Source organism: Pseudorca crassidens, chromosome 5 (assembly GCF_039906515.1).
Source record: "Pseudorca crassidens isolate mPseCra1 chromosome 5, mPseCra1.hap1, whole genome shotgun sequence".
Taxonomy (NCBI): Eukaryota; Metazoa; Chordata; class Mammalia; order Artiodactyla; family Delphinidae; genus Pseudorca; species Pseudorca crassidens.
This window is the reverse complement of record NC_090300.1, coordinates 82,536,018-82,553,607: the sequence shown is the minus strand read 5'-3', so window position 1 is coordinate 82,553,607 and position 17,590 is coordinate 82,536,018. Positions and strand designations below refer to the sequence as shown.

Below are 17,590 nucleotides of genomic sequence, written 5' to 3'. Positions count from 1 at the left end.
ATTGAAGGTAATAATGAAAATATGAAATAAAAGTTTCCAACTATTTGAGAATTAAAAACAATCTTCTTATAATTTATAAGTCTAAGAGGTATACCAGGAAATGTTAAATATTTAGGATAAAACAATGAAAACAATATATGTCAAACTTGTAAGATATAATGAAAGTAGAACTCTGAGGAAAATTTATAGCCTTAAGTACTTATATTAGAAAAGAAAAACATGATTTTAAAAATAATGAGTTTAGTGTCAAACTTAAGAATTTAGAAAAAGGACTGCAAATAAAGTCAGGGGAACTAGAAGAAAAGAGATTACATAAATGTTCACAGAAATCAATGAAATAGAAAACAAAAACAACAGGAAAGATCAAAGGCAAAAGTTGGTTCTTTAAAAAGACTGAAAAATTGGATAAACTTCTAGTGAGATTAAACAATAGTATTATGAAAGAAAAAGACGACATAACAGATAAACCAGAGATATAAAAAATCAGCAATACCTTTAGATAAATTCTTAAAAATATATATAGCTTACCAAAACATAATCAAAAGATATAACTGAATAATCTTACCGTTATTAAAGAAGTCAAAGTAGTAGTTAAAAATATTTCCATAAAGAGAGTTTACAGGCAAATTCTACCGAACTTTTAAAGAACACATCATTCCTACGATACATAAACTCCTCCAGAACAAAAAGAGGCTATATTCATCAACGCATTCCATGAAACTAGAGTAACTCTCTTACCAAAAGCAAAGCACAAGAAAGAAAAATTACAGTCATTTTACAACCAATGACTTGGCAAAGTAGAGACAACGTAATCAGCAAGATTTCTTTCACATTGCTGTTTAAAGAACAAACTTTATACAACCATTCTGGAAAACAATTTAACATAATCTTGTACAGTTGAATATTCCCATTTCCAAGACGGAGCAATTCTACATGCAAAAGAAATTCTTGCCCAGTATAGCAGGAGACATGTAAATTTATAAGAATATTTATACAGAAATACCTGTTATAGCAGAACAAAAAAACAAAATAAAACAAAACTAGAAACAACCTGAGCATTCACCAAGAGGAAAATGGATAAATACATTTTGGTGCACACACACACACACACACACACACACACAAAACACAGTGATATATTACAGAGCAGTGAAAATCAATAAACTACACATACTTGCAATAATATGCAGGAAACTTACTAACATGATGCAGAGCAAGTAAAACAAGACATAGTGTGACATGTTTTGTAAAGTTCAAAAACAAGCAAAACCAAATAATACATTGTTTGGACTCAGACATATATATGCTAAAATTTTTAATTAAAAATAAAATTTAAATAAGAAAATAAGGGAATGATAAACATAAAACTTGGGATGTACAAGGAAGGGGGAGCACAAAGGTAGACAAATGTCTAAGTTATGAATGTGAGTTAACAGTTATCATTATATTATTAAAATAATGGTGAATAATAAGAGGACCATACATGGACCAATGATGATAGTGCTCATGAAAGAAAGATTATGACTAATATAAATCTGTGCAGCTGAGGTCCTTTGAAAAAGAGAGAAACCAACTCACTCCATACCTAGAAAATCATCTAATCTATGTTCAAACTATCTAGAAAGGACCTAATTGATCAATGTGAAGAGGACAGGATACTTTGTCCTGGTTCAAATTAAGCAAAGACACATTGTACTATTAGTATTAATTCATACCCAAACAAAAATCAGCTCTCTATGGGGAGAAAGTCAGCTAGAACACACCTCTCCAACAGGCAAGAAGATGAGAAAAGAAAAAGATGAAGATTCTGGAGGCCCATTAAAATTAACAAGCACATCCTGAAATAATTATTTTCAAATAAAATTTGATAGCTGTCCACATTCTCTCCAAAAACCTCCCTTATCTCAATGTACTTCAATTCTATGGATTCTGTGAATAAGAAATATTTAACACTGTACAAGAATGCATTTAACACCTCGTGGTCACCCACTTTTGAATCTGCAGGGAAAAAAAAAGCTTTCAAGGCACATAGAAAGAAATTGTGAAAGTTAAAAATTACAAATCTAGAGGGTTTCTTGTGCTTTTCTGGAAAGGAAAGTCAGTCTTCTTTTTTTTATAGGTGAAAAACTGTCTTTAAATAGTGGAACCATCCCCTCCCAATCAGACTGAAAACTTACAAATCTGATAATGGGTAACAAATATCTAAAAAGTTACAGACTAATTCATATCACCATCGTCAAATGTCAGTGTCTAGAAACTATACAGACTACCCAGGATGCCTATCCTAGGAGCAGACTAGTCAGACTAAGAGGGAATGAGCTATGTTCATTCAGCATTATTGTAAAGTAGCTGAGGTATGTGTGCTGCATACTCCCACTCCTTGGCCTGCCTAGATTGGCTTAAAGAAGCTGTCTGAAATACTACAATGCCTGTTGAAGAGCTACTAATTAACATCACTTAAGCAAGTCTCCTGTGAGCAAGTAAGTCAGTCTGGTCTTCTGTATATTCTACCCCAGGGATGTTGGGGAGAACTTTATTACCAGCACAGAGGGTTTGTGCTAGCAGTAATAATAATCATCAAGGAATACAATAATAAGCGCCTGCTCTGTTGCAAACACTGCACTAAGTTCTCTGTCTCATTTAATACTTACAAAATAAGAACCAGACTTAGAGAGTTAACATAGCTTGCCCAAGGTCCCTCACAAATAAATAATACAGATTCAAGCCCTGGTCTCTGTGAATTCACCAGTCTGCTGTTTCTAGTATTTATTAATCAGCCAGTAAATCCACAGTTTATATCTCCTCACAATGAAGCCAACTTTGTTCCACTTTCTCATTTTCACCATGAACATATATTATGCTCTCCAAAGTCAAGGTACTCAATCTGGGCCAGCAGCCTGCACAATAAATTCATGCTATTTGTCACAAGGGAAAAAAAAGATTCACATAAACACCCTTGGCTGAAAAAAATAACTGTTAATAGCTCTAAAAAGAAAACAGTTCATTTTTTTAAATCCATAAAAGATATATTCTAAGTGTGAATAAAAACCATTTGATAACATTCAAATATAAAATTAGGAATAAATGAAGAAGATGCCACTAATTCACCTCATTACAGTAGAGCCAAAGGTCAGCAAACTACGGCCAAACTAGGGCCAGATGTCTGTTTTTGTAAATAAAGATTTACTGGAACACTCATTTTCATATTGTCTATAGCTGCTTTCGTGCTGTGATGGCAGAGTTAAATATTTGTGATTGAGACTGTCTAGGTTGCAAAACCAAAAATATTCATCACTGGCCTTTTACAGAAAAAAATTTGTTGATTCCTGCACTAGACAATCAAAAGAAAGGGTCTGCATAAAAAGTATAATTTATCCACCTGTGATAGAGTGGCTAAATACATAACTATCCCCAGTCTCATAACATCGTAAAAATGCCAGGAACTGTGTTTTTACCTTGAAGGTTTTCCTTCTTCAACAAAGAATTAAGTTGACTCATAGAGCTGAAGATGAGAATGGACTCTACAGATGCTCTGTATCGCCCAGAATGCTCAGTGGTGACGTTCAGCCCTAGGCTTTGAGTTCCTTGGCCAGTCTCTATCTCTTCCAGGAGTGGAAGCTCATGAGGAAGAAAACGGGAAACTATGCCATGAAGAGTCGGCTCCTTGGAATCTGGATCTAGTAACCAGCATGCCACCTGAGTGAGATAACAATCAGAATATTTTCTTGATTTTTCAAAGATATTTCTGTACCCTTAAATTAAAAGGGGAAAAAAGAAAGCTCATTTCTAATCTCACTCGTTTTCACTTAATACTTATTCAATGGTCTTCCCAGGAGAGGAGAAGGAAAGGATAATTGTACCAGGATAAGGATAATTGGTATAAAAAATAACTCATTTTTTACCAATAAGAGCCTTCAAAGGTAGCCTTCAAAGAAGGAAAATTTATACTTTTCCACTACTGCAATGCTCCTCCTGACCTACTTCAGAAGTAGGCTTGAAAACCAAGTGCCTTTCAGCTAACAAAAGTCATGTTTCTGAAAATGCAGCTGGATTCTTCTCCACTAAGGCTAATTTTGGCTTTCCTACTACTATAACAAAGATGGGCCTATATAGTTTTAGGTTTATTTAATTAAAAAAAATTTTTTTATTGCGGTAAGTCACATAATATAAAACATACTATTTTAAGCATATTTAATTGTACAGTTAAGTGGCTTATTCAATATTGGAAGAAGTGAGACATAAATATTTCGCCATTACAAGTTCATATCCAGTGTTTTAGAATGCCTACAGAATTTCTCTCAAGGATGAGGACCTGTCACCATGACCATCCAACTAGTGATTTGACTGCTACTGTTAGCTTCCCTATGAGACTAGAAGACCTGTATTTTCTAATACTTGATTTTAGCAGAGCGAAATTGGATTTAGAATAAGGAAATCTAAGCCTTGTTCATAATTTCAATAATTACTAAATGACTTGGTTACTTCTTTTATAGGTCTAGAATGTAGTTTTATGGGGTGGGGGGGGCGATATTGTAAATTATAATAAGAAATATAAATTGGGTCTTCCCAACACAGATAAAGGTGTCTTTAATTATGCTAATGCAGTGACTTGGAGTGCCCCTACGTCACCTAGGAATGGCGGCTGGTTGCCACCAGTAATCAACCCTGTGATAGGAGGGCTGGAACTTTCAGTTCCACCCCCTCAAACTCCTGGGAAGGGGAAGGGGCCAGAGGATAATTGATCACCAATGGCCAATGGTTTGATCAATTATGCCTATGTAATGAAGCCTCCATAAAAACCCAAAAGGATAGGGTTCAGAGAGCTTCTGGGTTGGTAACCACATGAAGATGCAGGGAGAGTGGCAAGCCTAGAAAGAACAGAAGCTCCACACCTCTTCTTACAAACTTCACCCTATGTATCTCTTCGTCTGGCTGTTGACTTGTATCCTTTAATATCCTTTGTAATAAGCCAGTAATTTAGTGAGTAAACTGGTTTCCTGAGTTCTGTTAGCCGCTCTAGTAAATTAATCAAACTCAAGGAGGGGGTTGTGGGAATCTGATTTATTTATAGCTGGTTGACCAGAAGCACAAGTAACGAGCTGGGCTTGCAACTGGTGTTTGAAGTTGGGGGCTTGTGGGACTGAGCCCTTAACTTATGGGATTTGATGCTCATTCCAGGTAGATAGTAACAGAATTGAGCTGAATTGTAGGACACCCAACTGGTACCCAGAGAACTGTTGGAGATACAGCGAAACCCCCTCCCCCCCACCATTAGAAATTGGTGATCAGAACCCTTTTAGGGGTGTTGAATAAGATAGTCTGATGTAAAAGTTGGCAAACGTCTCTTATAAAAGTGAAATTTTATAAATTAATAGCTTCTCTTCTTACACCAAAAATGTGATGATTAACAAAACCAAGTATGGAATATTTCAAATAGTTTATGCCAAAGGTGTTATATAAATCTGGGATACTACTACAGTTTTAATAAGCTCACATTACCATTATTCTCATTTTGGGCTCTGGAACATCAAAATTAGGTGATAACCTTTTATATCCAGTAAAGGTCAGTTTAGGAACTATATGAAATTTATCACATATAAACCAAGGCTGGTCTGAAGTATAGGAAAGAATAGTATCATTAGTTTACCTGATACTGTCTTCAAAAATCTTTGCCAAAAAAGCTAAAGAAACTAAAATATTATCCTATTATCATTGATCATATTGATAATAACAACCAATTAGTATCATATCTCAACTCAAAATTAATATTCCACACACCTCATGTATCCAGTCTCAACAGAAGGGAAAAAACGATATCCCTTTTCAGGGCTATGATCCTGTAAATAAATATCTTCTGAAAGTGCATTATACTGTTAAGTGTATATTACAACAACATAAGTTACTCTTTCCTTAATAACTCAGAGTCATCATTATGAACAGTATATCATAGTTTGCTATTATATGGAAAAGTTCTCAGGGGCTAGTAAGGCCATTTGTCCCTATGCTAATGGCCTCTAACTACTATGCTTTGTGATCTCTTATATCTGTATGCTTTTGCTATTTTCTGCCTCTATCCTCATGGATATTTGAAACACCCTGCTATCATATATCTAAATCTGACAGTTCTCCTTTCATTCTAATTTACTATGAGACAGAAAATTTAGAACTTATGACCAAAATGAAAATTGTTTAAGTCTCTGAAGAAAGATGTGAACTTTAGTGCTTGGAATGTGTGACATCTCTGGTTTTATCTACACAGAGGCATTTGGTGCATAATAATCTGTTCTGGGTGGATGAAGTTATTGGACAAAGAAGTGACTACTCTAAAATACTTAAGCTGTACTGTTGAAGCTAAATAAATACCAAGTCATTTAAGAATTAACCCTAAACATTAAAATTAAATATTTTTTGAAGTATGTAAAATTCTTTTAGATAAGACAGGGAACCTTAGGATCTTCATAACTTTGTTCCAGGGAGATGCCACAAGACAGAAGAAGAATTTTATAGCTCTGGATGAAGTCATAGATGATAACAGAACGTTCTTTATCAGATTCCTTTTGAAAGCAAGATTGAAGGTGCCGCATTCTGTCTTTCACAGTCAGGCTTGGATCCAGAGAAGGTGGGGCCAAACTGGCACTAATTTCTTAAAAAAAAAAAAAAAAGTCTTAAGGCAAAAAGTACACGCATTCATTTGAAACAGCAATCTTTAGTGCCAAGACTGAAAAAGACTCAAAAGCCTCAGTTTAGTTCAGCAAGACCTTGTCCAGGTCATGTTGGCTATATAGATGAAGTGCTCTGTAATCTAAAACTTAAGGATTGGGCTAGGTGATTTATAATGCTCTATTTAATCAGGTGGGAGAAAATTCTAAACATTAAGATTCCTAAAAATAAATTTACGCTTCTCAGAATGTGGAATTAAAAAAAGAAAAGTTATTTTTAAATGAATTTTAAAGGAACTCATTTCAGAGGGAATTTTAGTATGAATGTATAAAATTACATCTAAAATAAAAGAAGTTCAAGTAATTACTTATCCTAAGATGTTCTCCTATGAAACAACTGAAAATATTTCATGCTTACTCAGAACAGACATTATATGGCATCTTTTTAAATGTTTCCTTATTAATTTTGCTTCTGTCTAAAACCAAACAATCAACTAGGTATCCAACAACCATAATCAGATCACAATTTATACCTAGGTCCTATCCTTTTAATTCCAAGACTTCTCCAAAGGCTGTGTGATTCAACTACTGTAGATGTCTAGCTCATCACTGCCTCTAAATGAGTTCCAGATACAGTTGATAGGAGGATAAAAGCCTGGAAAGAAACTGCCATGATCCAGTCTTCAGAAGCAAATCCTCAAGGTGGCCAGTGAGTCCTTAAGGATCCACTACCCCAAAGAAGAAAACACAGTAACAGCCACATGTGACAAGCAGAAGACAGTAAGGGGGGTGGCTTCTTAAAATGTCATTCTAGTTAATATATGAAATAATGTATACAATAGCTACTATTTTTTGAAGGTTTTTTTTTAATCCTAAAAAATAAATTCTAGGTAAATTTCAGGAAACTATTCTCAACAAACAAGTCACTATCCTCATAGAGGTTACATTAAAATTATATGGTAACTTAACCAAATAGTGATTACTTACCAGAATGCTTTTGTTCCTTCTGCAATGAAAAATAGTAAGCATCTCTTCCACCCCAGCATACTGCCAGTCCAACCACCAAGATGCCATCACAACCTTTAACAGGAATTCCATCATCTCCAATAGGGCTTTCCTGAGAGGAACTAACTATGTAAAACCAAAGTGAAATAGTTAAAAATCTCTGAAAATGAAACCACTAAATTGAGTACTAAAAAAAATGATATAATAAAAAATTATTTGATAAGCAAATTTTTCAGATCCCTACAATATGCATCATGTGGATAGTCATTTTTAGGTGTAAGATCTTCCTAGGCTTCCCATCATTTAAGATAACTGTCACTATGAAAAATCTACCAAAGATTTCTTAAAAGAGATCTGTAATAATGACTAAGATAGTTTAAAATTAACTTTTTAAAGTTTTCCAAAAGCTGCATTTTGAATTTCTATAACTCAGAAATAAAGACCACTTGCATACTACAAAAATTTTGTAGCAAATTTAGCAATTCTTAACACTTAGAAACTCCAGAAAAATCAAGTCTTACTTCTTAGTGAAGAATTAGGTATGATTTTGTATTTGAGTCAATATTTTTCCTAAAATAATACACCTTTCAATTGCACAGACATAGGTCAAAAACTAATCCATCTTATTTACAATTATATCCCCAATACCTGGAAAATAACTGTCACATATTTGTTAAATTTAAGTTAATGTTTTTATCCCTCTAACCTCTAGCACAGAAAATGTACTCAATTTTATGTTTGTTGAATGAAAAATGGAAAGAGCTAGTCAACAATGAAAGTGCATAAAACTTGTCATTAACACATATGCTTCCTGAATTGAAGATCAAACAAATACTCAGAACTTTATGAACAAACTCATTCATAAATATAGAGATTTAAGAAATTTGATCAAATCTTTGATTTCCACAACAGATTGTCAAGCTGACTACAGCTATCCCCCATAATACTGAATCATTACTTCCATGAAATAAGACAGGAATACATGGCATTATTTAACCAAAAGTTTCAATTCTCTGAAAACCTGAAAGAGTTCTGAGGCTTTCATGACTATCAGTAGAGGTACAAGTTCTACTTGAGAAGAGTAGAAGTGGGGAGTACCAGTGGGGAGAGGAGCGGGGAGGGGAAAGATATCAGTAGGGGATTAAGAGGTACAACCTACTATGTATAAATCAGCTACAAGAATATATTGTACAGCAAAGGGAAATATAGCCATTATTTTACAATAACATTACATGGAGTATAATCTATAAAAATACTGAATCATTATGTTGTATACCTGAAACTAATTTAATATTGTAAATCAGCTATACTTTAATTAATTAAATTCAAACCATGTCACACCATTAAGGTACCATAACAAGTCTGATCCATTTTCAAAATATACATCTTAAATTTTACAAAATTATATTCTAACTAATATACATTAATATATGCATATGATTATATATATAGATATAAATACACAGATGTATATATATATATATGATTTCTTTCTTAGAGAAATGCTGTGTTTAATGGTAAGCTTGGCACACTCTAACACCAGGCATGACCAGGAGCTAAAGCAGCAGGGATGTACAGGAAACCTCCAGAGACTCACAAAGTAGAGGATGAGGAAGATAACCAAACAGAAGGGCCCTATGGCCTCAGACAAGGCAGAGCCCAGAATGGCATAGAAGAGGTATTGTTTGTATGTATGTATGCCTGGCACCCAAGCATCAATCTGTCAAACACTGTTCTAATGCTGGCCTCTGAACCAGCCATACCAACTGTGGTGTCCCCACCAGCAATAAGCTTGGCTGCTGGGTCAGTGTCATGGGAGACAACACTGGTATGGAACTCCTGTTGGGAGCTGCTATAGAAAGGCTGTTTAGATGGGATTTCTGGCCTGCTTGGAAGGAGGCAGACACAGGCCTGATTAGACCCCAGGCACAACAATGGATCAGAGCCAGAGGAACAAACAGTGTCCTAGTGGTGTGCACGTTTTCAGTCTACCAGCTTGAGCTCTTGGCCTCACTGCTCAGCTCTCCTGCCCATGTGTCCAGAGGTCCCCCATCTCTTATACCAGAGGGTAACTATTTTTAATCTAGTTGTGCTGAACAATAAGGCTGTTCCACATATAAAACCACATAGGAGAAACTTATTAAACTTTTTTTTGCGGTACGCTGGCCTCTCACTGTTGTGGCCTCTCCAGTTGCGGAGCACAGGCTCCGGACGCGCAGGCTCAGCGGCCATGGCTCACGGACCCAGCCGCTAAGCGGCATGTGGGATCTTCCCGGACCGGGGCACGAACCCGTGTCCCCTGCATTGGCAGGCGGACTCTCAACCACTGCGCCACCAGGGAAGCCTGAAACTTATTAAACTTTGAACACACTTATTACATTTAATATCCAATACTGAAAAGTCTCAGTCCCATCTCAGTCCACTATTTTACATAAAAATGTAAAAGATTAAAAAAAAAAAATCTTACCTTGCTTAAACCTACCACCAATAGTAGCACTTTTAGAAGATGTCAAATTACTGATCTTTTCACAAGCCAATGAGATGGAAAATCGAGTTTTGTTTTGCCACTCCTTCATGAATGTTTGAAAGAGAGTTTGGTCACTCGCTACGTCAATTATGGCCAAACTTTCTGAACTGCATGAGGCTAGAGTTAACTGTAATCCATCCTGTGATAACTGCGGTGAAAAACTTGTGTCTCCAATAGGACTGTCATCTTTGAAACCATTTCTAGTCTCTGGATTTAAATTGCAGTTTTTATTATCTGAAGGTGAGCCAAATGAATAACTTTCACCAAGTTGTAAACCACCACTAATTTTCTTAAGTTTTACAGAAGATGTTCCAAGAAAACCTGGAAATGACAACTTAGAAGCAGATGGTATAGGAGGAATGAGTCCATTATCATCAACTATACAGTTTTCTTTACAAGGCAAGAGGGAGGAGGTTTCACCATGAATGACATTGTTCTCTAGTGCGTCAATACTGCCTTTTACCACAATATTAGGGGATAATGGAATTCCTTGCACTTTATTTGTCTCCAAATTTGAAATCACTTCCTGTTTGTCATTTACCTCTGTGTTTTTTCCTTTCAAACTGAGCAAGTCTGTAATGGTTAATTTTAGCTTTTCATTTTCTAGAGGACTGGACACATTATCTAAAATCCTTTGCAGTCCTGGACTTAAATCAAATGATGCCCCTGACCATATGAATGAATTATCTTGCCTTGTCCCAGTAAATTTGGATTTTTGAGACCTTTTATCTTTATCTCCTCCAATTACTTCTCTTTGGGAATAATCATTACCCACAATCACTGGATCACTCAGTTCTAATACTCTAAGAGATCCTGCAGTATTATGTTTCTCTTGGACAGGAAATACGTCTACATTATCCAAAGCTTCAACCATCTGAGCAGAATCCATTTCTGAAAATACAGTAGACTCATCACTGAAACAAGACAATGGCTGCTGATTATCTTGATTCTCATTCACATCTGATTTTTTAATTGGGCCCTCTGGTTGTAGACACAGAGAATCAGCAAAATGGACTGAAGTTATTTCAGAAGGAAGGCGTTCTTTTGCTTGTACATCAGGTGGTTGTTCTTCTACCAGGTACTCTTCACTGAAACTGTCAAACAGTAAACTACCACTCAAATTCAAACTTGTTTCAGGAACTGGCAGACATTCTACTTCTATATCAGTACGAGTTCTCATTTTAGGAACCAGAGGTATAACTGGTTTCATAGCTTCTTGTGTTTGATAACCTTGAAGAAAACTATTTAATTGGGAGTCAGTAACAGAAAGTTCATTGCCTTTAAAACATGGGTCATTTTCCCCTATTAATATTGGAGAATAAAAAATTGGGCTTTCTGGAGTCAGGTTATCAACCCCATGTGAATCAGTGCTTTGTTTCATAGCATCTACAGTCTTAAGTTTCAAATGACTTGCCATTCCTGGTGAATGTTGTTCACCTGGAAAAGTAAAGTGAATCTCTTTCTGAAAGGAGCTCACTGAGCTCTGTTTGTCTAGGCTCTTCTGCATCATTCCTGTTGCCAGGCTGGTATCCTTTGCTCCTTCTTGCTTGGCATTTTCAGTTGCTATCTGTTGAATTATTTTCTCTGACTGAGTATCCAGGTAGAAACTATCTTCAAAATCACAGAGATCTAAACCTAAGTCAGAAACATGATTATTTTTAGTTCTGTCTGCTGCATAAGCATCTGTTTTTACTTGTACTCTAAGGGTATTCAGAATATTCTCACGCTGGCCTCCTGATTTACCAAATGCTCCACTTAGTAGATGTACTCCACTGGATATCTCAGTGCTGCTTATGTTATCTCCTGATACCTGAAGATTACTTGATTTATTTTCCTCAGCATTAAACTTTGTACTTTCACATTTCATAACAACATTTGAGTCCCTATTCATATAACTGCTGTCTTTCTCATAGGGCATTTGTCTTGCTATTGGTTTTTTCAGTTTGGTGTAAGTATTTGTCTGTCTATCAAACTGCTTTTCCAGGCATTGGTTAATTGGATGGGTGTCATGGTGTTTCACATTAACATGCTGGTTTTTTGAATCATTTTGTATCAGCACTTCATTTGTTTTTTCTGATTCAACAGCTAATCCTCTTCCATTTTCACTAACCACACTGGTGGCTTGATGAGTCACATTTTTATTCTGGGATCCTGTGATAAAATATTCCACAAGAATATCATTAGATACTTTATTGTTCCTTGAACAACTTTGTTCTGTTTGTGATGGGAATGATACTTTGCTATATCTTCCCTCAGCACAGAAAGATATGTTTTTAGCAAATGGCTCTGGACTTCTAAATTCCATATTCTTCTCATCTGAAGTAAATGACTCTTCACAATGAATAGGATTAGACAGAGTCTGTTCTTGTAAATTGATTCTACACATCCTAGTGTCTTTCACAGGGCTACTGTCTCTAGATCGTTTTAGATGCTTACTATGTTTCCAAGATTGAGAGGTTGTACTCATCTCTTCTGAACTGAAATTCAAAGCTTCTTTTTTTGTTTTCTCAGATGAGAGAGTCTGAACAACTTTCGTAGTGCTTGCTTTCCCCTCGTTCAGAGAGGTCCCTAGCTTTTCTTTATTTATACTCAAAGAAGCCCGTCTTTTTGCTCTGGAAATGGAATGCAACTGACATTCTTGATGCCCATCCTGAAATTTATAATAAAAGGAATCTGTATGCTCTCTACTTTTATCTAAATCTTGCACTGTATTTGGTAAATGAGTAACAGAAGAATCATTAAATATTGTGTTACTTTTTTTCTTTGATGCTAATCTTTTATAAGAACTCTTAGTTTGGGGTATAAATTTGTGTTCTTTTACTTCTGATTCACTGCAGGTCAATGAGTGTGTATCAGAATTTAAAAGGGAATATGGACTCCACTGCACTCCCATTTCAACTAAGTCCTGCTGCAGAATCATTCTGGCTTCTTCTACTATAAGAGTTGCCGCTTCCCTTTCAGTTAAATCTTTTCTGCCAGTCACCCAAATAGTTCGCATATTCCGACGCTCTTCAACTGCTTCCTCTTCCTCATCCACTGCCTTTCGGGTACTATACAAGAGGTAGGAAAAGAAATAAATTAATGCATTGATTCATTCATTAATACAAGTATTTATTAAGCATCAATCTGAGCTTTTCTAGGAACTGAAGAAATAGCACTGAACAAGAGGGAAATGTATCTACTCTCATAGCGCTTACATTATAGTTGGGGAAATCAGAAAGTAAACAAATGTTAAAATGCATTCTGTGTCAACTGGTGATAGATAAGAGCTGTGTAAAAAATTGAAGCACAATTGTGACCACCTAGAGGGGTGGGAAAGGGAGGATGGGAGGGAGATGCAACAGGGAGGAGATATAGGGATATATGTATATGTATAGCTGATTCACTTTGTTATAAAGCAGAAACTAACACACCATTGTAAAGCAATTATACTCCAATAAAGATGTTAAAAAAATGAAGCACCAGAAAGGGATAGGTGGTTCTGCAGTTTTTAAATAGCATCATTAGGGAAGGCCTCACTAAGACAGAGTCTTTAAATGGAAACCTGGAGTTTATTGACAGAATTTGAAAGACAGTTCAGAGTAACTACAAGAGATTCAAAATGAAGAGAGAAAGTTCAGAATTGAGAGACCCAGAGAAGGAGAACCCCATATTTTTCATACAAATTCTGCCCAAATATCTGGCTGACCTCAAAACTATGCAAGTGTGGAGAGACTCCAAGCAGCTAGGTGAAAGTCTAAACAACTGAACAGAGATTTGAGCTATTGCCTACAACAGGAAAAGTTTGAGCTTACCCAAGCTGACTGACAAAATATCAGTGCTCTTCATAGTAAAATAATAGATTCTACACCCTAAAAGGTCAAACATACGTAACTGAAGTACCATGAAGAGAAGATAAACAGGATGAGGCATAAAAATTATGGAAGCTGGGAAACTTCTGTTTACAACCAAGATAAAATAACAGGGACCAATTTAGCCTCTCACCCAAAACAACTAAAAACTGAGGCTAGGTCATAAAAGACATTGAGTCTCCATTTTGCTCTCTTTTGGGTTACTCACTCTGGGGGAAGCCAACCATCATGGCAAAAGGGTCTCAAGCAGCTCTATGGAGAAGTTCATGTAGAGAAATGAACACCAACCTGCCAGCATGTGTGTGAGGCGTCTTTAAAGCAGATCTAAGTCAGCCCTTCAGATGACTACAGTTCTGGCCAGCAACTTAACTACAACCTCCTGAGGAGCTCAAACCAGAACTACGAGGAAAGGTACTCCCAAATTCATGACTTGCAAAAACTTTGAGTAAATATATATTTACTAGTTGCTTTTAAGACACTAAGTTCTTAAGTAATTTCTTCCATAGCAAGAGTTAACTAAAATGCCTAGTAAAACTATTGAACTTCAAAGATATAGAAAATATATCTCGGGACTTCCTTGGTGGCACAGTGGTTAAGAATCTGCCTGTCAATGCAGGGAACACGGGTTCGAGCCCTGGTCTGGGAAGATCCCACATGCCGTGGAGCAACTAAGCCTGTGCACCACAACTACTGAGCCTGTGCTCTAGAGCCCGCGAGCCACAACTACTGAGCCCATGTGCCACAACTACTGAAGCCCACGCACCCTAGAGCCTGTGCTCCGCAACAAGAGAAGCCACTGCAATGAGAAGCCTGTGCACCCCAATGAAGAGTAGCCCCTGCTCACCACAACTAGAGAAAGCCCACACACAGCAACGAAGACCCAATGCAGCCAAAAATAAATAAATAAACAAATAAATGTTAAAAGGAAAGAAAAGAAAAGAACTCTCAAGGCCTACATATTTGGAAGGGCAAAAGAATCACACTCCCGTAAGAATTCTTGAAAACAGCATACAAAGCAAAGAAACAACATTTTCAAAAAACTCAATAAAAGAAAGTATAGACCAAGGATTTCTATCCAGCCAAGGTGTGCTTCAAATATTAAGGTTATGGAAAATCTGTCTGAAACACACAAGAACTTGAAGAATTCTATATTATATAAGCCCTCCTCAAGGAACCTAAAGCTACTAGAGGATAAGTTTCATCCACTCAAGAGAGGAAGGAATACTTCAGAAATAAGAACGATAGTAAGAATCTGAATAACTAAAAATGTAGATTATATTAGTCTTCCAACCCTACCCCCCCACAAGGGTGGAGGCAAAGGTGGAAAATTAATGTATGCAAGTTTTATACTGAGATAAAGTAGAAAGAATGCACTTTGAAAAAGGGAGAGGGAAAAAGAAAGTTAAAGTAAGCTCAATGTCAGTGACTGTTGTTCCGGCAACAGGTAGGAATTACAGGATACAATCAAAATCTTGACAAACCACATAATAAAAAGTACAAAAGCACCCATTAAAACAAAAATATACACCTTTCTAAATTTAAAAATAAAATACCAAAGAATACCCTTGGGTGGAGAAAGAAACAGCAAATAACACATAATACACATAATTATAAAATAATTTGAGAGAATTGAAACCAAACATGTTATTCATATTGATAAATGTGAATGGGATTAAATCATCTATTAAAAAGATCTTCAATTTGTTTCAGAAAGCAAAACACAACTACAACTCAATGTGGTACAAAAAAGCATACCTAAAACAAAGTAATTCAAAAAGGCTAAAAATAAAGGAATGGGCAAAGGAATTCCCAGGCAAAGGGAAACAAGAAGAAGGCAGTGAGGGATATTCCAAGAAGGGTATAATTTAATGCTCAAAACCAAAAGCACAACAAAGATAACTATCAATCAGTCATATTTACTATGAACATTTACACTCTAAATAACAAGCAACCACATTTGTGAAGCAAACACTGTAAGAGATACAAGGAGACAAAGAGAGAAGTGTACTAACAATTAGTAGACTTTAATAAACCATTCTTATTAAAAGACAGATGAAGTACTGGCAGGGAGGAATAAATAGGAATGAATAAGACTTAATTAACATAATCAAAAAGGTAGATTTTGTGAAAATATCTCAAACATTTTACTTTTATAATAGAGAATACAACTATCTAGTTTGTATTGATCATATATTAGGAAACAAAGAAATTGCCAGTGAATTCCATAAAGTAGAAATGTTATAAACAACATGCTTATATTGCAATGCAATAAACTAAAAATTATTAACAACAAAAAAGAACTTCTACCCAGGCAAAAAAGGGAAAACATGCAAATTCCATAATTCCTAAAAAAAATAATGAAAGCCCTAAATATCAGAATCTATGGTACATTTAAAATAAGAGACCACAGGAAAATTCACAGTACTAAATTCATAGTATTAAAATAAAAACACACAGTATTTTATCAATAAAAATATGAATGTCAACCAATTAAACTCCTAGTTCAACAAAAAGAACTAGAAAAAGTATGACAAAGTAAAACAAAAGAAAGCAGTAGGTAGTAATAAAATTCAAAAAATAGGATTTAATGAGGTAGATTTTTTTAATAGACCTAACTAGTAAAACAAAATACTTGATTTTTTAAAATTTACAAAATAGACTACTAGTTAATCTGATCAAAAAGAAAACAGAAAGCAGAAATTTACAAAATAATAAATCAAAAAAGAGGCATAGCCAATGAAATAAAAGAAATATTTAAAATTCCTAACAGACTAATTTATAGATCGCTATGAAAATATATTTGAAAATCCAGATGAAATAGATAATTTAGTTGGGAAAGAAAGGCTACCAAAATTGACCCCACGAGACATAGAAAGCTTAAAGAGATTAAGTTCTGAAAAAATAAGATAGAGAAGGTGATCAGAGAATTAACCCCATAAAAAGGCACCATCCAAGACTGTTTCATAGGGTAATCATATCAAACCTTTAACCAGTCCCAAAGTACTGAAAATAAGGGAAAATCTTCCTTTTTGTTTTTCATGAAGAAAGTCTGATATGAAAACTTGAGTAAAGACAGTGCAAAATACACATACAAAAACTGTAGACTAATATTATTTATGGATAACAATGCAAAAGTATACTATATTAAATATTAGCAGATAGAATCCAACATCATGTAAAAAAATAATATAACACGACCAAGTGAAATTTATTCTGGAACATAAAACTGATTCAATAGTAGGAAATCTATTAATATAACATGCTAAGAGATGTAAAGGGGGAGAAACCTATGACTATCTCCATAGATACTGAAAAAGCCTTTAACAAAATTTAAAACCCATTCCTGATAAAAAATATACGAGAAAATTGCAATTAATGGACATTTTCTTAAAATGATTACACACACACACACACACACACACACACACACACATCCCATAGTCCTGAAGTCAGTATCTTACTAGGGTAGCAGAGGCATTTCCACTAGGATCACAAACAAAGCAAAAATGTCCACTATCTCTATTACTACTGTCTACTACCACTACCTA

At 35.3% G+C, this 17,590-nt stretch overlaps 1 protein-coding gene and 1 pseudogene across 6 annotated transcripts in view; both read right to left on the bottom strand.

The window, feature by feature from the left end:
• Positions 1 to 17,590, bottom strand: part of POLQ (DNA polymerase theta) — a 116,268-nt gene that overhangs the window by 38,206 nt on the left and 60,472 nt on the right. For all 6 annotated transcript variants that reach the window (XR_010943708.1, XR_010943709.1, XM_067738749.1 and 3 more), the window contains exons 16-19: positions 10,132 to 13,241; positions 7,647 to 7,790; positions 6,447 to 6,643; positions 3,456 to 3,696 (exon numbers count right to left, since the gene is read on the bottom strand). Coding sequence is in view for 4 of the 6 variants with exons in the window: in XM_067738749.1 (XP_067594850.1) it covers positions 3,456 to 3,696; positions 6,447 to 6,643; positions 7,647 to 7,790; positions 10,132 to 13,241 (3,692 nt within the window). In the remaining 2 variants the exon portion in view is untranslated. The remainder of the gene's footprint in view (positions 1 to 3,455; positions 3,697 to 6,446; positions 6,644 to 7,646; positions 7,791 to 10,131; positions 13,242 to 17,590) is intronic.
• LOC137225499 (ATP synthase F(0) complex subunit C1, mitochondrial pseudogene) lies at positions 9,000 to 9,652 on the bottom strand (annotated as a pseudogene).